The 21000-nt window shown below is 39.2% G+C and overlaps 1 protein-coding gene across 13 annotated transcripts in view; it reads right to left on the reverse strand.

Moving 5' to 3' along the window:
• The window catches only part of fat1a (FAT atypical cadherin 1a), an 82451-nt gene that overhangs the window by 54391 nt on the left and 7060 nt on the right, over positions 1-21000 (reverse strand). For all 13 annotated transcript variants that reach the window (XR_004105430.2, XR_004897211.1, XM_031302323.2 and 10 more), the window contains exon 3: positions 5919-6233. Coding sequence is in view for 11 of the 13 variants with exons in the window: in XM_031302323.2 (XP_031158183.1) it covers positions 5919-6233 (315 nt within the window). In the remaining 2 variants the exon portion in view is untranslated. The remainder of the gene's footprint in view (positions 1-5918; positions 6234-21000) is intronic.

Here is a 21000-nt window from a genome sequence, read left to right on the forward strand (position 1 = left end):
TGGAGTATGAACTGCTCCACAAAAGAGGAATGGTTTGAAGACAGAGAGTCAATGAATTCACTGGGGCCTGCTAACTGACAGTAAGCAAGCTCGTTAGCTTCAAAAGCTTAACTTCCCTTTTCAATAACCCTTTTTGTTGAATGAAATGATGTACAACCCAAAGGACAAAATGCCCTGGGGGAGTAAACTGCATTATAGAAAAAATACAAAGAAGCTTGAAGAGCTATTGTTACTAACTAACGCTAGTATGTTTCCAGCTGGTTAGCGTGTTAGCTTACCAGCAACACCAGTTCACCAACTAGTCTTGCGAGTAGTCACTACATCACAAAACTTCTAGAACCAAATATTTTAGGATGCACAAATGACATTCACTGTGCCAACTTATGGTTTGACCAGGTCTCTACAAGGTATCACATATACCAATTTGAATGAGGCCTGAAGGCAACAGTATACTAAGAATACAAAACAAATACAGTCAAATGTTTTGCTGCCTACAAATTTGCACACACAGTGGTCCACACGTTGTAGCTTTGTACTGTTAATTTTTTCAAGGCAATTTTACACCTTTCACCTTTAAAGTGCTTGTGTGTACGTTTCACTTAAGTAGGTGAGGCATTTTGATGTGCACCAATAAGAGCGACCTGGTCCATTTAACAGAGGTATCTCACTGCGCTTTCACATTAACAATTGATCAGGAACATTTTAAGAGATAAAAAATTCAAACTAAAACACTGCACATTGTAATCATAATGTCAGTTTAATCTTTGCTTTGGTTCAACGTACTCAACCTTATTGTAACAGTAACACTAATGGCAGTGCATCTCTGCTGTGACAGATTTGTCAATACACTGTCTTGAGCGACGCCTCTGCAATCCCACACGGGTTTGCCATTGTCAAATAAAACTTTCTTTCAACGTACCAGCAAATCAACCAATCAATTGTCTAATTAAAAGGTGTCACTTGATCTGTGCTAATGGAGCAAATGCTGTAGGTTGTCATAGTTACTAGGCTTCATTTCACACAGAAAGAACAAGTGGGTCAGGTCTTGTTTTGTTTTTACATGTAGGTCAAGATGTTGCACATAATGGTTTGGCTTCACTTTGCACTGAATAAATCACAGTTCTCCTGTGGTGATTTTATAACAATGAGAGGTGAGTAAATGTTAGCTTATCCCTCCTTTTTGCAGGAATTTCAGGAAAATCTTCACACTAAATTTTTGATAGCATTTTCTTCAATTAAAGTTTCTGCTCCATGCTCATAAAAATAAGGCAAGATTCAATGAAAACATTGGACACCCACAATGACAAGATTAAAAAGATCATGTCGCGTTATTGGATGTGTTTCAAAGATACTGTGGTTAAACTGAATCTTTGCCAACTAAGCCACCATGGCCGTTCTTTGAAGTTTTTAAGAAGACAATCAGACATTTTTCATTTTCACATTCTCTTTTCACAATCTCTCCTGAGAGCTGTAACAATTGTTCCGGCCCCAAATCACCGGAAACATCAGGAAGTTGTTGGAAGTATCCATTTCCTATCTCACTTCCCCTAATAGTGGTCGGGGCTTTGGTAAACCACTGAAAACACCAGGGTGTGTGTTTTCTCCCTCAAACAGAGAAGGCGTTACTGAAAGTTGATATAAGCCCCACAAAAAAAATGGATGATTTGCAGCTGCAATCCCAGTGGCTGTTTTCCCTTACCTTTTCATTCAACTCCAGGGGTGACAAATGCACATAAAACCTGTCGAAGGTATCCAAGCTTGCCAAAGCATTACCCATGGCACTCCTTTTAAATTGATGACAATGAGTTGCTGGCTGCACGCAAAGAAAAAGGATGGGCCACAATTGTTCAATACGACTGTAAGAATTCACCTGGGTGTATCTTTCTTTATTTGGGTTTAACCACTGGAATGGAAGCTGCCATTAAAAGGGCAAACATAATCAGGTATAGACAGCCATATCCTATTAAAGGCATGCTCTTGTCCGCTATAACTACACCATTGTCTGGTGACGAATACAGATAGGCGCCATCATTATAGGGTGGTGTTTTCAACAGGCTTTCGGTGCTCTGAGCAAAAATCTTATAGGTCAGGTCACCACAGACTAATTATGCTATGTTCGAAAAAGTCAATGGACAACACTGGGACAATTAGAGAAGCTTTAGAAAGTACTTATACTACACAAGGAAAGGAAGAATAGGTACAACAGGAAGTAGATTAATGAGCATTCAGCAAGATAAGATAGCTATCGGAGTGATCTTTGCTCCAGCTCTCTCTCCTTAGATATGACAAACTTGTCTGTGTGTGTGTGTGTGTGTGTGTGTGTGTGTGTGTGTGTGTGTATGTGTGTGTGTGTGTGTGCGTGCGTGCGTGCGTTCTTTGCGTGTTCTGGCATAAGAGCTCTGCTCAAAGTCCAGTATACGTCCAAGTACAATAACAGCATTTCAGGGAAGAGAGAGAGAGTGATTCACCAGGTAATGAACACTGCTCACTCTACCACAGAAAAGGTGGGCAACTCATGTCAACAACCTCAGGTGAACTAGCTCAGAGCTCTGACAACTAGACAACTAGTGGACTGGCTGTCTAAAGTACTGTGTGAGTGTGTGTGGCCAAACCATCCTCATTCTAATTTGTACCCAAGTAATAAACAGCATTTAATAACATTTACACAATTTACAGCACACACGTTATCTGTCTGTCTCAGCCCATACCCTGCTGAGTTTTTTATCCAGGGAATACAATTCTTCTCAGCCGCCAAATCAAGGCTTAGGAGCCTAAAACAACCGTTGTCATGTCTGTGGGTGGGATGAGATCTGTGCCATCACACAACTGAGCACTGGTTCATCTTTGAAAATTTCAAACCCAAACAGCATTATTCAAATTCACTGATCTCAAACTGCTTTAGAACACTTAATTCATATCCAGCTGACTGGCACAATTTTCACCCCACATGGCTCTGCCTCGTTTTCTCTCTACTTGTTCCAATCCCCTTGAAAGCAAAGCTATATCAAACCGTTAAGTTCTAAGCTCTCTAACGTTGGGATCGCAGTAGTGTCTGCTAGAGAGAAGAGCTAGCCTTGCACTTTAATGACAAACTAAAGTCAGAGAACAGCCAAAACAGCAGGACTTGTTTACTTGGCAGAAATAAGGTGGGCCTAAGCCTTTCATCCTGGGCTTTACGGAGTCAATGCGGGTCTGTGCGGGGACAGGGCATCCAACGCCACCCAAGGCGTCAAGCGAAGTCTTCATATGTGTTTGAAGCTTGAGTGTATGCACAAGGCTGTAGTCCATGATAGAAGGCTAGCTAGTTAGCTTGGAACACATGCATGTTCCAAAACCCACACACAAAACATAGGCCTTAACGTCTTTTCCTTTTTCCCACCACTTTGTAGAGCTTTGTAGAGATGCCAAGGGCCTATGCTTCCAATGCAATTTTAGAACATGTAATTACAGAGACTTACATGTAAATTTAAACATTTTCAAAAACCTGTAATATGCGGTGGGAATGCCATATTGAGTTGATAATGTGGAGAGATATCAGGCCTATTTTCATCTTGTTTAATACCACAGATATAGAAAATAAAATATAATTTGTAATCGTTCCTCAAGACATTCAATTCAACTAAAAACATTGGCTAGTAAACATGTTACTGTCATTTTAACTGGCATAAATCACTGTCTTCTCTAGTAAGCAGCTACACTTGGCTCCCTGTTTTCTCTCGTTTTCTCTCCCCACCCACCTGTCTACCTCCACTCTCTGCTGCAATCTTCACAAACAATGAAGAAAAAAACAAAGCAACGACGCAGGGATTTAATGAAGTTGTCTTTGTCCAAACCACTCTTTGTTTAACTTGACTCAAGGAGCTCTGGTGTCCCACTGTTAAAAGTTTTAACATGCTTTGATATGCGTGAATGGCTCTTATTTTTTTATGCATCAGTGTCCTCCGTTAAACCAGTTTTTTTTAGAGAGCTCTTCTGACACTTGTTTTAAAAAAAGAGAACCACGCAAAGACAGCCAATTCTACTACGAAGAGGTTCTGCCCACAGTGGCTTTGACCCTAAGCTTCATAATTACTTCAGATATGTGAGCTAAGAAGACTTTCAACTGCTGAATAAGTGATAATTCACTGTAGGCCTGGATAAAGAAAACTATGAATCAAAGAGTATTTTACGAAGAATTCAAAATCTTTGTGGGAAAAGAGATAAAGATGCAGTCTTATTCATCAAACATAAATACCAAAAGGCAATGCCATGCCATTCAGTTCAAGATCAGCTGCTTCAGTGTAAACATTCCTTTCCAGGTATGGTCCCATATTGTCACAGGTTCCTCGTCCATAGAAGGGCAAAAAACACACACACACACACACACACACACACACACATACACACACACACACACACACACACACACACACACACACACACACACACACACACACACACACACAAAAAGAATCTATCTGGAAGACACATGATTGTAAAGATATTAGGTCTGCCTATGTTATGTATGACTGCTTTGTCAAAAGATAAATATTCAATTTCCCAGCACTTTGCGTTTTCAGCCTCCCCGAGTTCTTATCACCATAATGTAAGCTGATCTTGTCATGCATGCAGATGAAACACCAACCTTATGTGTCCGCATACCTAAGGTTTCCCCTTTTCTTCATCATTTATTTTTTCTTTCTTTTCCTGTCCGTTGGGGAGTGCCCAGCATTACAGTGAGGCTAGTTTGGGAGGCATGCTACATGATAAATCCTTATTTGGTCAGAAAAATTCACATTGCCACTTCCAACAAAAATAACTCTTTCGTTTGTTGATGTGACAACCTTGGGAAACAGGACCACACACACGTCAGTGAGGACAGACTGGAGCAACTGCTTCGCTGCCCATTCCTCATTTCAGTTTAATGAGCACTTGCATTCAAAGCTGTGTGTAAGATAGGTAAGAAAGAATAACTAATTAAGTAACTGGCACTTTCAGAGACATACAGAGTTTAACCATCTCATGTTGCTACTGTGATCTATGATAGTCAAAATGGAAGTCATTTAAGTTCACACTAATTGATTATTGTTCTTGATTTATTGTATATTTTTATATTGACAAAGCTAATGGCTCTGAGTGGGTTTATGCACACGTGTAGAACACATTCTTCAATGGAATCACACTCCAGTCCAGCATTGCGAGAATAAATCTGAAAACATTTACGGAGAGGTTCCGGATGTACATGGAGCTTCTTTTTTTCACCTATTAGAAGTATTTTCACTGATATTCAACTAAACATAGCCAGCTCCTGCAACTTTAAAAGAATCCAATGAAATATTAATCATCACACCATTTGCAGAGTACCATATGAGAATACACTTTAGAGTGTTAGAGTGGAAAAAACCCCTGTAGGCTCAACCCACTCCTGTCCTGGACTAAAATATGGTGTTCACACTGCTCTTCCCTTTTCACAAGAAAGGGAACAGGAACCTCACAGCAGCTCACTAGCCTGTCAGCCATGCACTACAGTACATCTCAAAACCTGGCTCCAAGTTATTTTATATGTAGTATAATTCTTTATATATATGTTTGCCACATTTGTGACATTTAAAGTATATCCCAATTGATCCCTGCTTACATGAAAAGAATAAGATGTGACCTGTGATCGTACAACAAGCTATTGTTTTTAATATTTAATCATTTAGATTGTTAGATAGACTGTACACTGGAAATAGGGCTATCCTTCAAAGTTTGAGTATGAGCTGATTTCTTTGTATTTGTTAAAGGTTTCTTTCTTGAGTAAGCAGCCATGTTCAAGGTTACCATTATTCTTGGAATACAATGTGACCTCATGAGTCAGAGCAGGGACATCCTGTTCTGAGGAAGCAATTGTGTGGTAATAGTGACATAAATTTCCATCACAGTAACAGCAATCTTACCTGTCTTGGTGTTAACGGCAAAGAAACCCTGGGGATTGCCGCTGGTGATCCTGTAGGTGAGTTTATCGCTGGCCTTGGCGTCTGGATCAACTGCATTTATCTGGATGATTGACACATCTTTAGGGGAATTCTCCATGACCGAAGGGTAGTAAACAGGTTCTGAGGTTTGCGGTGCATTGTCGTTGACGTCCTGCACTTCGATGTAGACCTCGACGAAGGCAGAGAGCGGCACCACGCCGCGATCCATCGCATAGACTGTGAGCCAGTAGTGAGGTGTTGTCTCATGATCCAAGAGTTCTTGTGTTCGGATAACACCTGAGAGATGGGAAAGACGTAAACATACTCTTTAGCCTGCGTTATGTCAGGGAACATGTTTATGTGCAACACATGCCATGAGTTTTACATCACTGCCTGCACTATCAGTGACCTCTGAGATCGATTTGTAGCAATGAAGAGAACAGAAGCTTGAACGCCAGCTGCCGCTGAGCAAGCGGATATAGGAGGTAGGTTGAAGGCACTTAGACTGAAACATGTCATGGTGGTACATTAACAACAACCAGTCAGAGTTCTCCTGTTTACATTCACTGGCAGGGAAGTTTTTTTTTGTTTTGTTTTTTTTACTGCCTTGTTGGGCTGTAGCCTTCAGCTGCGCAAACAAAAGAGCTTTCAGATACCTGCGAGTTGTATAAGTTGACAATGGTTAAATGGAAAAGTGGAGGATGGGTCAGTTTGGCAAACTGAAAGAACTAAGGGGGATATGTGAAATTATGGGACTGACTGAGGACATAGGAAAGTCTGAATGCAGTTAAGGTTAAATAGCACAAAGGTGTTTTGAGTAATTATGTCCCAATGCACTACGGCAAAAGACCAGAGGCGTAAAATTTGTATCAACAAGGTACGTTTTAATGCCATAAAAAAATGCTATGTAATTGGTTAACTTTTAAAACAATGTTCTGTTGGACGCAGACATACATGCTTGACCTCTCCACTTGAACACTAGTTAAAATGTTTGAAAAGCAGAAACTGGCAAGCAGTGTGAATGCTTTCTGATCTTTCTGAGGAAAAGCTAACAGCAAAGTTCACAGAAGTGAATTTGCTTTAGTGCTTTGCATTCCCACCCGGGCCCACTTACGAGCCCTCACCTTTTCAATGTGTGTGTTTAAATAGGTGTAGGGGTGTTTCAGTTTGAAGCCTAGGCTATGTGTTAGTTTGCTTGTGAAAATTTCCGCCTTCCTAATGTGTTCACATGACCGCTAATAATTCAATTATAACAAGATTGTTGAATTATTCAATGCAAGCAGGAAAAATGTCACAACGTGAACCTGATGCAAAGCAATAAGACTATCTGACAATAACAAAAAGTGGGAAAATCCATTAACTGTTAGGCATGTGGATGCCATAATATAGCAGTTACCTTGATTTTTTATTCAGTGCAATCACTGTAAACAAACTGACTGATGCTACGCATTTAACATTTTCATATGCTTTCCTTTTGATAAAAAACAGTGCAGACAAAAGCAAAATCCTCAGAGGGCAAAACTGAAAAAAATGAGCTGTTGATAATAAAAAAACACCAAATTATTTGGATTACTTGCACATGTAAGGTCACATTATTTCAACAAGCACAAATAACAATATAAGGCAGCGAAGGGCAACATAAACATAGATATCTTTCAGGCAATGGAAACCCTGACAACCTTTTTAATAACAACCATTTTCATGTTTGTGGTATTTGCGATACCTCTATAACCTTGATAAGTGAAATGGAAATGTATGGCTTTATTTCATTGTATTATTATCTGCAAACTAATAAAAGTGAATGATGGTCTAAGCACACCCGTATCATTACCGGTTATGGGTATTGTCCATTTTTTCTAGACTGAATCTATAACACACTAACTGGTCGCCCAGATAAGGGAGCCTCAACGAAACCATACACATAAGGACACATTTCTAAAGTTCAAATAGTTTACATAGACCACCTCTTTGCTGCCGCTGCCTTTGTTTACCCACTGTAACTTGATGAACTGCGAGGAAGGAGTGCAACTGAGAGCAGCCAAACCTTTTGGCTTGGGTAAAGACAGATTTATCAGAAAAGAGATAACGCTCCAAATGGCTTCTCACAAAATTCTCAATTTTAGTACGGAAGGGGAGTTTGGTGGCACAGCTCATTTATTCTCTCGCCCCGCTTTACTTTGCCGTCCCTGCATTTTCGGCCTGGGATCCTCTCTTGTTATTAGTCATCATTATAGCTCTCTCAACTTAGCTTGAGGCGTGTAATAAGAGGGGTAAGCAGGCAAGGGAAAATAAGTAGCTCCCTAATGTTTCCTAAAGCCAAGGACCTCATGGCGAAAAACAACATTGACCAGTACATCAAGAATGCAAATTAGATGACTCTGTATAGTTGAACTAATGGCTTAAAGCTGACAATACACAGAGAGAAACACAACCAAACATTTGGAGAAGTCATAAAATAAGAATATAAAAAATACTACAATTATCGCAATTATGGAAGAAACCATGTGCAGGAAATTGCAATTGTTAGACATAAATAAGACATGCAGATGTGAATGTGAGGCATCCAGAGCAGAAACACAAAAGGATAGGAAGATAAATGTATTGGACACCCGTAGAGAGGGAACTGGTGGAAAAGGTGACATGAAATAGAGAAAGTTAAAGATAACAATGAAGGTGAAAATGATTAAAGGGGTTGGTGTGAGGAGAGGAGGTACAGTAGAGCAAAGTGCTAATAAGACAAAGTACAAGAGAAAATAAGAGACAAATGGGAAAGTATGAGAACTCTTTTGTGCCTGTGGCAAGGAGAAGCCCATGCTTGAATGCTCATGTGTTTAACTGGCAGAAACCAGCCTAGCAGAACAATTCCACTTTCTCCAGTGTCATCCGTTTTGCTCAAAGTTCTTCACCCTGTTTCTATCAGCATAAAGAAGATAACTTCATATGTTGCAGTTAAAAACTTGCAACAAGAATACAACTGCAGCTGCAAGAGGAATGTTACTGTCCACAATTGTCCACAATTTCGCCTTTTCAAACTAAATGCCAATGCCAACTTGCACACAAATTGCATATAAATTATTTTGGCCATATTTATCTCTGAACAGTCCCTCCAGAAAAACGTGATTATGCAATCGCATAATTCAATGCATAATCAGCCAAAGTCTGCATATTTATGCGGGGGCCGCATTTTTTCAAATACGCCGCACTTTCACCGCATAAATTGCCGATTTCCGCGCAAAATATGCGGGGCTTGCATGATTTCATAATCCCCGCATTTTCGTTGCAAAAAAGTCACATATATCTTAGAAGGTTGAAATATGTTGCGTTTACTTCACGCAAGAGCAGCCATTTTCCCCTGTTGCCATGGAAACGTTATGAAGTGACGTGACGTGAACATCATCGAAAAGCTGCAAACCCCGCAATGAAGCCATGATGAAACCGCAGTTTTTGCAAGTTCCCGCAATTTCATTGCATAAAATTGCATAAATATTCCGCATATTCCATTGCATTTTTTAAGAAAACGTGCTGCATAATCAAGGATTTTTGCCCGCAACAATCACAAAAAAACTCCACATTTTTCTGGAAGGACTGTCTGAAGAGACTCAAAAACAGAACAACTTGACCTAAAATGTGTAAAATGGCACAGAGTATGAAAAGCTATCTGCCAGGGACTTTGGCTGACTAGTTACAAACAAAGCACATGAAAGACGAATCTGAAGAATTTAGTTGCCACACCTATTCCATATACCTAGCCTACCCACTGAGGCAGGAGCAAAACCTGTCCGTAGGCCACAAGAAAAAAAAAACAGACTGTGCACCAGATTTGCTTTCCGCTTTTTTTCCCTTGCTCTTTTCTTTTCCCTCTGGCTTTGTTCTTCAAAGTTACTTGAGCACAGTGACAGTGTAGTAGAGCCTTCAGACAGCCATTAAGGATTTCAAATTATCAAGACCAACAGGTATTTTATATATGAGTGTACTTAAATCAAGGCCCTGTACAGATACACAATGAGTTCCTTCTATAACAACTTCCAGTAACAGTGAAGCCACAGTTGGAAGAGGGTGACATTTGCTTTTGAAAATCAGCTTGAAACTGTTCACTGCATGTCCAAGTTGTCAAGTGAAACAAAGTAGCGTACTAAATGTAGTATATGCTGTCAATACAAGATTAAGACTCACAAATTCCAGATTGGCAGTCGTGCTGATTTTCTCATTTCACCCCGACTATGGGAATTTGATTATTCACCCAAAATGTTGTGATTACGTGCTGCTGGTTCAGCGTACTCCAGGACTTCCTTGTTCATTCTGCAGTTGAAAAATCGGGGTTTGCTTTGAACTACCTCCGGTAATTCCGCTCACCCCTACCCCACATTCCTCAGCCTTCTCAGGCCTCTCGCTCACATGCTTACATTAACTTTCTCAGTGCTTTATCCCTTCTTCTCTTTCCACAGTCCTGGCAAAATGCTTCAAATTCCACTACCACGTTGTAGGCTTTCTGTTAGCCAGCAACTTAATATCACATCATCCCAAAGTTCCCAGACATCTGTAGCCAAGATCCGTGCTTCAAAGACATCAAGCCTGTTACAATGCCTGAAACCTTTTGAAAATTTCATAGATCTAAAAAGTATGGTCTGAGGTTTTGTTGTTGTATTATTAAAAGCATTGTCTGGTGCATTGACTTCATAATAGCGGTGCAATATGATGAGATTTTTTTTAGTCAAAGGCAAAAAATTCTTAAAACCTTAAGTCACTGTAAATAAAAAAAAATGCATATGGACTGTGTTGCACGGTCTGTTCGTAAGTCTATTACTAATTTTGTGTGTAATGGTTTTGCTAAGTGTGTGTCCTTCCAAAGTTCTTAGTAACTACTAGCTAGTTTCAAACTAAAGATGAGTTTGCAGTATTCATGCAGTTTAGCATGAGTGGGAAATATTTGATTATGCGAACCTAGCTAAGTAATTTAGCAAAACGTCACTAGCATAAAGTTCTATTATTTTATTTTTGTATTTATTTTGTATTGATTTATTAATTTATTAAAGGACAACACACAAACAATTACAAAAAAATTGTTAATTTTTTAGCTGCACTTTGATGTGTCGACCACATTCCATATTAGCGAGCTAACGTTAGCTTTGTCAGCTATTTCAGCTAGCCATGCAACTGTTACACCTGGCAGTTAGTGGGGTGTCAACACTTAGTAACAACTAATTAGAACTACTTTGTGTAACCCATTTTAATTTAGCAATGTGTAGTAAACACGTTGTAACTAAGCTAAGTTTGAACTTACACTGGGCTGATTATTTTAGCAATACTTTTCTTTTTCCGAGAAGTTTATATTGGAATTAGATTTTAAATCATCTTAAGTGATCATGGTCAGAGTTACATGTTAAGTTGAGTTACATTTGCATGCAAAAAATAGGCTTTCTGTGAACAGGCTTACAGTTAGTGTCATGGCTCTCTCGCTTACCTTAATTCCTCTGTTTTTTACCCTAAAGAAGGCCGTTTAGTGCCGATACGCGTGGGTTGCTGTCCAGTTCTATTTTTAATGTACTAAAGATTTAAATATGAAATAGCCATTTAAATCAAGTTTTTTTTTTAACTTTTTGTAAGAAGAGTGCCTTGGACCTTTCTCTCTTTTCAATTCCTCTTGATTTGTTTGAAGGGTACACAGTGGTCATAAAACATTCTGATAGGTCTCAGAGATAATCATAATGGTGATACAGTATCACACAAAAGCCATGTCTATCTTATCTCCTTCAATATCCCGGTCTATTGAGCCAGTGAGCCATTTCCACTTCATGCATTACTGTGCACGCTGTATACTGTCAGTACCGACAGAGAAATGGCTGTCAAGAGCTGGCTAAAGGGAACATGGTACTCAAGACAAGCTCCATCATTTCACCAGCCTAACAATGGAGAACACTGAGTTTATCAGTGTAATCCTAAAGTTTTTGATTGTTTCTTTTTTTTCAGCCAGTACTGATGAGTTCAAAATGTCTTAATAAGCCATAATGTAAAAGGGTGCCTTTGAGAAAATATGACAAGCATTGGGCCTTGGAAAGAGACTGACAAAACATATTTTGATACACTTGGTACATTGCTGTGATGCATGTCTGTATATTTTCTTATTTCCTTGTTTAAAAGAAAATTGCCTATTAATTCCAGTTGAGATAGCTTTTTGGGACTTAGCTGACGATACAAAGCTTCCATTGTTACTGGGAACAGCGTTATTTCAAAGGCCTTTGAACAGGCCTTAGAGCAATACTCCTTGATTCAACATCACAGTATTATTTAGGTGTTGTTATAATACCTCCTAGCTCTCTGCTTGTGCCTTTGGTAACAATGAAGGAAACACAGGGTCCGTCTTCATTCATATCTATACCCCCACCCCTCTGAATATTTTTCTATCTTCCTACACCCTCTACTACTCTCTCTCTCTCTCTCTCTCTCTCTCTCTCTCTCTCTCTCTCTCTCTCTTTCTTTATATATATATATATATATATTCCCATTGTACATGATAACCCCAGCTGGCCTAAGGAGGATGTAGACTTTGAGCTCAAAGCAAACAATTTTCCCTTCATATGAGTTGAGATTCATGTCATCTGCCCAGGTGCGACTGAACTGACCAGGAAATGATCTCCTGCTGGCTTCTCACCCATGAAGCGAAGCCAATCATCAATAGAACGTGACTACAGTTCGATAGGCTACCTCTCGAACAGACGCAACAAAAGTTTTAATAAAAAATATATAGGCCTATACACAAGCTTAAAAACAGAAAGGGGAAACAGCTAAAATAGGTATGGTAACAAAATCCACCTATTAGTACCTCTGAAGCTTACTAATTAACTTGTTATATATCTTGAGTACCTGCTGGTTTCCTGGCAACCTCACTGTAACAACAACTCCAAGACTATGCCCAGCCAAAAAAACATCGGAAACACAACTCCGTGTAAAACCACAACCTGGTGTTTTAGTTTATCTACGGATTAAACAAACAAGATATAAAGTTCCCACCTGTTCCGGTCTTTAAGCTAAGATAACCGGCTGATGGTGGTAGCTTCATATCAACCATTCAAACACGAGTGGTATCGATCTTCTCATCTAGCCTAACTTGCGGCAAGAAAGTGAATAGGCAAATTTCCCAAAATTTCAAACTATTTAGAAAGGCAAAGAAGTCACTGGGTTATATTATATTGTGAAGGTGGTGATGTTGTTGTCTCCACATCCTAGAGTTCTAATCTTTAAGAGATTTGGCAAAAATAAATGTAGTTAAAATAAAAAATAAATAAAATAATTCCCCCCAATTTGACCCCCCCGTCCTCCAATTTTAGTGTCAGTCAACAAATTATTGGTTGACAGACAGGTGAATGTATTTTAGTACGTGTACTAAAATACATTCACCTGTCAATAATTTGTGCATTGTGAATTTGTGCATAATAAAGGTGCAGTGAAGTGTGTGTCACACTTCACTGCACCTTAATGTATTTGTGGTCAGGGCTCTTGTCAAGTACCAGACAGCATGAAATGCTTGAAATAGGACTTTGCTGGAATTTGAATAAAAGGATAAGAGCACATCGGTATCTCTTATATCTCTGCCATAATTTTGATTGAGAGCCCCTGGTGAAGATGCTGAAAATGTGTCTGTGGGGAAGATGCTAATGTTTTCAAAATATCACTTCTGTTTGTACTCCGTAATGCTATACAATGCTGTTCATGGCAGTGGTTCTGTTTAGCACCTGTGGCTTAAAGTATTAAATAACAACAAACTCAAACTGTTTAATGAAACCGGGTTTTAAGCATTGTATTTTACTAAATTAAATAAGCAAATGTAGTTAACGTCATTATGGACTTCTGAATGTTCCTTGGGGCCCACTGAAAAAAAAAACACTGCTTTAAAAGTGAAAAGTCTACTATCCACAGTACATCAACAGGAATAGAGAGTATAGCTCTAATTCATGATAGTGTTAGCATGACAAGAATTAACACATAATGAAGCACATCCTCTGCACAAGGCAGCCTTACGTTTCTTTAAAAAGATTTAATGGACTGAGAGAACAACATACTTTTAACTAGGGAAAGTGTGTTTTCTATTTAGCAACCTACAATCAACTTTGTCCCGCTGCACATTCCTGGTCCCGTCTCCACAGTAACAGCACTCAAGCAAAGACTACTTGGAATCATGTGGCACTTTGCTGTCCCACTTTTATCTCAAACATATAGGTACTGGATGGAAAATGATGGACAGAGGGCAACAGTTCTCACTTTTAGCTAGGTATACTTGATGCCAAAAGACTGACCATAAACAAATACAAGCATACATACGTCTTTTCATTATCGCCAAGAATCTGTTTACCTTGAATGGAGAACAATGGGGAAAGAAGTGAAGGACAGGCAGTTTTTTGGGGGGAATGGAAAACACACCAACAGGACTTTGTCATTATGCATCAAACTGTTTCATTTGCTTTCACAGAGAACACATTTACAGCACAGGCTGCAAACAGATTCAAGTGAAAGGGCAATGAATATATTATCCAACAAGAAAGGGCAATGCATACATTATACAATCAACGTCTGTGTCTCATCTAGACTGAACACTCTCTGCTCTGGTCACCTTGTATGCTGGATTATTTCACTTCAAACTGAGACACAACTTGCCTTTGAGCACATTTTCAAAGTAAGTTGTGTGTTGTAGCTCCATACCATCACCTCCACGGCAATATAGCCTTGAGTTACTCTTTACTTTCAAGTGGAGACGCACAAATTGATTGTCCTGTGGCCTACTTTAGTTGATATTCACTCAACGATTGGGTGTTAATGCATACAATGTATATCTACATTTATATAGCTAAACTAATCTAAAGCCCTATTCGCACGGCATTAGTATCATCTAGGGACCTCGTGTGATTTACAAATTACCCCACTTCTGAGTTCCATGTGGTGCATTCGCACAGGATAATCAAAGCCTGCTTTTACCCAACTTTACTGACATATACCCCAGGGCTTAAGACGCATTGATCCATCTAGACATCTACATACAGGAGAAATATATTAAGGTATAATATAGGTAATAAATAGAAGAATAAAACTTTGCTTGTCAGCAGTGTACCTTTTACACTTCCTTTATTTTCAATCAAGCACAGCCCATCATTCCTCGCTACCCCTCCAACACACCCTGCAACACATTTCCTATTACTGTTCTAGGGCTAATTTATAAGCAGTGTTTGTCTACAGACATGACATTCTTAACTGCAGATTCTTGAAGGTGCGTGGCTCCCTTGCACAAATGCAAAGCCAAGGACTTCACTGTCCAACATCCTTCAATTCAAACGCTCAGGACATTTTTGAATCTAAGAATACTCCATCCTGCCGCCTAAGATGAAGTTGTGCAATGGTTTATCTAAATGGACTGAAAAAGGCCTTTTGTGAAGTTGGCTCTTTCCCTTTGACTTTCCCATTTTTCTGCAATTGTCTAGTCTGAGCTTTTGATCAATTAGGGCTCAGTGTCTTGATTTCACCCTTAGTCATCCCAGCATAAGGAAATGAAACGACAGTTACTCATTGGTAATAAAGTAAAAAAACCTCACCCTTTTGGTTGATATCTGAAGGTGTGTCAGGGGGAATGTGAGCCAGGTGTGTACTTAGAGGAGTGGAGACTTGATTAGGTGCATGATGATAAGACTTGTTTCATTGCTCATCTCAATGCTACTGCAACTTTTGGTTTGTTTGTGCAGGACTATCCTTTGACATTTTTACTACTGCTTTTATGTGCAAGACCGATATTATAGTTGGACTCTGCACAAGGAGTTACAATCCTCACAACTGTCTTCACTGCAGACCCACATACAATATGCAGTGCTCTTTTGGATTATTCTGCAGCCATACTGTCAGCTGAGGGTGTGTCTAGTCTAAAAGAGCTATCTTTAAAAATAGTTTTCCATGGTTTTATAGCCTTTCTGAAGAGGACAATAAATTGTCCATTTGCCACACTTGCCTCTTCAAAATTGGCATGAGCCCTTGAAAATCCATATTGGTTGACCTCAAGGGCCCAAACATGTAAAACTGTAGCCAGCCACTTGGCAAACAAGCCCTCATCGCGAGTAAAGTGTATGCTTCCTCCCCAACATAAAATGGTGGAGAAACAAAGTGCACTAGTGGGTGGCAAAGGAACTCAAACGTCATGCAAACTATGAGACGCATATATTTCTCAAGATTGGTTGAATAAACCACAGTTAAAAGCTAATGCTGGACTTATATTCAACAGCAAAATGTCCATCTTTTATTTCTGCTGAATCTCCAAGTTGGTTAATATGTTAAACATAAGCACTTGGAGTGCTTTCAGTAGGCTACATCAAAGTTCCGTTTTGTTGCACCGAGTCTTTTAGGTCCCTGTCAGTCAAAATTCACTTTAACTATTGGCAAGTTTTCCAATTAAAGCGAGGAATGGTAAATTTGGTCTACAGCAGCATGGGAAGGGGCCCAGAAAAAGAGTCTTGATAAGAGTAAGTTTAAATTAAGATGGCACTGAGCCAGTGACCACAGAGTTTTTAATAACACAGAGAATGTCCGGGCAAACAGTTGCCATGGACTCCCTGAGCAGTCTGACAGAATAGGAACCATATCTGGTAAAGATGCTTGCATAAAAGGGTTTCTTTTACTCGGCATTGATGTAAATGAGAACATGATGGCATTCAATAAACAGCAATTACCACTTTTAAATTTAATCGCAATGTCTCACAAACAAATAACATTGTTTGTTCCTTGTGTGGTTTGGGAACGTCAGTCAAGTGGGTAGCAAGCCTGTTCTAAAATACAACCCATGTTCAGATTTGTTAGATACGCCTACTCTAGAAGAATCACTCACTAGGCCTACTTCTAGCATCTAACACCACAGAGTGCAATGTTGTTTTTTTTTCACAGCAACACTTTCTTACCCACAAACTAGTATTGTTACTGTGTTATTGTGGATGCCACTGTAAGAGGAATAGCTAAAACTAAGAATAGTGATTTATACTCTGGTGATAGAACAAACACAACAAAACAACATAGATAAAAAAAAAACATGCAACATACTGATGTACTCTTAACAAACAAAACTGCATGGGTTTAGAATTACAAGCGACAAGTAAAACAGGAAAATACTTGGAACAGTCTTCCCTCCCACCCTAAAAAAGAAATTCCATGACTGAAGGTGTGTGGCTCCTGGCATTTTTCCTTACACCGCTTTTTCATTTGTTTTCCAATTTTTAACTATTTTAGAACATTCTGGTTTAGATTCACAACATGCAGCTGCAGAACCGAATATATAGCGGTGAGTGCACCCCTGCTTATATTTTCCTTTTTAGAAGAAAATATTCTAAATCCATATGGCAGTTTTACAGACCACACACTTCATCTAGTGAAATCATAGGAGGGGCATTACCACCTTGGCTGTATTTAGTTGTCTACTGACCTCAGATGTAATCCATAATAACAGGACCCAACCCAGGACAATCCTATCATTGCACCTCCTGATAATCACTTAATATAGGCCTCTGGGATTAAGTAGAAGATCAGACCAGGCTCCCTGTCTCTGTAACCCTACACAAGATTTTGAGTTAGACATGGACTACCACTGACCTGCATGTGGCCCTATCAAGGCTAATACTCTAGCACTGCAGTCCATCTTAAATCTATACTACTCCTTGCAAAATTCAACTTCCATTAGGGCTGGGCAATATATCGATATTATATTGATATCGTGATATGAGACTAGATATTGTCTTAGATTTTGGATATCGTAATATCGTGATATGACATAAGTGTTGTCTTTTCCTGGTTTTAAAGGCTGCATTACAGTAAAGTGATGTACTTTTCTGAATTTACCAGACTGTTCCAGCTGTTCTATTATTTGCCTTTTCCCCAATTAGACATTATGTCCACATAACGTGATGATTATTTATCTATAATCTAGGGGTGGTACGGTTCACAAAATCCACGGTTCGGTTCGTATCACGGTTTTAGGGTCACAGTTTTCGGTTCTGTACAGTTCTTGTTATTTTTTCTTTTAATCTTTAACACTCCATAAATATACTTCAGCATATGATATATAGCTCAAATTAGCATATTGAATGCATGTTGCACAATACATGCATACAGTGGCAGTTCTATCTATTGTTTTATTTCCGCTGTCATCATAGGTAACATGAAATCTTTTAAACTGACCTTTGTTGATCAAAAAAACAGACAGATTCAGCAACTGTATGGCCTATTTCTCACTTAAAAGGTTTTCAGAAACACTTTTCGGTGAACTATTTTCGTAAAATACGAGATCGTATTCAGAACGAGACACCATTAGAGTCTGTTTTGAAATTCGGGAGCAGCAAGAACCACGTGACGCGCTCATCCAACAGAGCTCTAGACTAACTTTTTTGCCTTGGTCGCACTGGTGCGCCTAACTTTTTTTATTTAGGTGCACCAGCACAAAATTTAGGTGCACCCAAATTTTTCCTCGCGTCGCCATTAACGCCACAATTTCAAGGTCACCTTTTTATCACGCTATATATCACCATATACATTCATATTATGTACATTATTTTAAACAAGAATAAGTAGTTGGTACATTTTTTTTTTATTTGAAGCACAATTATACTGTACTCAAAGTCTTATAGCGGTCCCCCCTTGCTGTCAAATTCCCCTCAGATGGCCAACACCTGTAATCTGGCCTTCTTCCCCTTTGGCCTTGGCTAAACCAGCTTGCCACACTCCCTAGCATCAAAATTCTCCAAACTGGGCCCCTCCACACTGATTCTTATCAGATCTTCCACTAGTCCAGGACTAAAAATCATATCTCTGTATTTTTTTTTATCTCTAATATATATATTTTTACAAAGTGGGCTAAATGTTCAGTTTTAAGTCAAAGCCACTTTTCACAAGCTCTTTTATTAAAACAGAAAAATATACAGTTGCAACACATGTAAATTATCTGAAATAAATAGCCTGGGATATATTTAAAAAAATATATCTCTGAGAAAGCTCCTTCACTTGTTTTCAACAACAATAACAGACCCGGATAGCCCAGTAGCTCATATAGGGAGAGAGGGGGAGTACGATGGACTGAAGCGTATGCTACTCACAGAGTACGGTCCAGCACGGGTCGAATGCGCTTTGGCGGGTCAGCGGCGATTTCCTAATCGCAAAGGCTGCGATTTGGTCACATGACTCGCGAGAGCAAATCAGTCTGCACTCCTCAGAGAAAGCATCAACTTAGCACGCTAATGCTACGTCGTACCTTGAGCAGATTTCTGTCATTCAAACAACTCTGAGTTGTAGTTTAAAACTTTTACAGCCATTTTAATAAAATGAAGGGTTTTATTCTGGCTCGAGTCCATACATGCAGTTAATGAATACAGGCACACAGAACTCAAGGCTCGGTAGGCAACGATTAGCTCTGATTAGCGGTTAGCTCCGGTTAGCGGTTAGCTAGCTCCGTTATAAAGATATGAGTGGAGGATCTGCCACTGAGAGGGGTAACAATCAGACTGATAAATGACGTTCGGGGAGCTTTCACAGTCTCGCGGGGTTTCAACAGTTTTATTAGTACAGTTAATCCCACGGCAAGAACACCAGCAACTAGCTAACGCAACGATAGCCTCTCTGAACAAGTGCACACGGCAGCACGCAACTTCACGAGGGGGAGGGGCTGGAGGCAGATCCTCTCTGTGCACTGTAAAAAAAAAATACACTGTTGTGTGTGTGTGTGTGTGTATATATATATATATATATATATATATATATATATATATATATATATATACTATATTTTTACTTATTTAACTGTCTAGTGTGTAATTGTGTGTTGTTCATACTATAAAATGATTTATTGTTTGTCTTTGTTGAATAATACAGAAGACAAAGAGCTTAAAAAAATAATCGAATCGCAATCGCAATATTTGGAGAAAAAAATCGCAATTAGATTATTTTCAAAAATCGTTCAGCCCTACAATTTAGTACATAAATAGGAAGAAACTGGACTAAAACATCATGAAGCAGCACTTGTAATTCTTGCACGAAGGCAAATACAGTCACTAGTTTATGCTCGCAGGATGTCTGCAAAATCTCATTACAAATCAGAATCCAACCACTACCACAGAAACAATCACAGACACACCACAGCTGACACACAGCCCTGTAGGACAGATCCTTCATAAAGGCTCGTCTCCTCATACTAAATGTACCAGACAGAAGCAAGTATTTCCCAACAGGTTCACAGAGGAGACTTCCTGTCAACTTATTGAATAATTCACCTACAGTGTATCGGATTCTTAATAAACATTAAACTAAAAATATAAACCACTTTTAGAACGGTACAGGTCAGCAGCACACTAACACATCGCATTTCCAGCTTTCTTATGTAGATATGGACCTTTGAGGTTACACGTGCCAAGAGAAATCAATGTATTATGCATTAAGATTCACTGCCTCATTTAGACATTAAATATGTATAATGCAGAGATTTTTTTTTATTTCAAATAGGGGGGGGGGGGGGGTCGCATTAAGCTGCTCGAGAATGTGGTTACTAAGTTTTAAAAGGAGGGCAGCAAGCCAAGTCCAAAACATCCAAATCAGGGGATTGCCAGATTATGGGTAGGAACTCCTGGAATTCCAGACTGCTTATTTTGAGCTAATTTGAGTCAGCTGTTAAAATCATTCTGGGCAGCTGAGAAAGTATTAACATATTTTCTGCAGTATAATAAGAAACCTGCAAGCAAATCCTGCCTTCATATGCTGTTATTAAAAAATGTTACATTTGGTAAATGCTATTAGAATGTTTTAATCTTAGCTCCAACAAACCATGACCATTTTCTAAATTGGTAGTATTTAAAAGAAAGAGTATGTATTAATACAGTGAGAGCAGGGCTGCAAAAAGAGGAGGTGAAACCACTTAGAAACATCTTAACACCACAACAACTACTCAAGAATGTCCACACAGGTCTGAGAGACAGCTGGCCCATCTGATCCTGCCGTCAATTCTCCCAAAGAGAAAAAAATGACTGGAATCAGGAACCTTACCCATCTCCTGGAAGACTCCCTT

Source organism: Sander lucioperca, chromosome 4, assembly GCF_008315115.2.
Source record: "Sander lucioperca isolate FBNREF2018 chromosome 4, SLUC_FBN_1.2, whole genome shotgun sequence".
Taxonomy (NCBI): Eukaryota; Metazoa; Chordata; class Actinopteri; order Perciformes; family Percidae; genus Sander; species Sander lucioperca.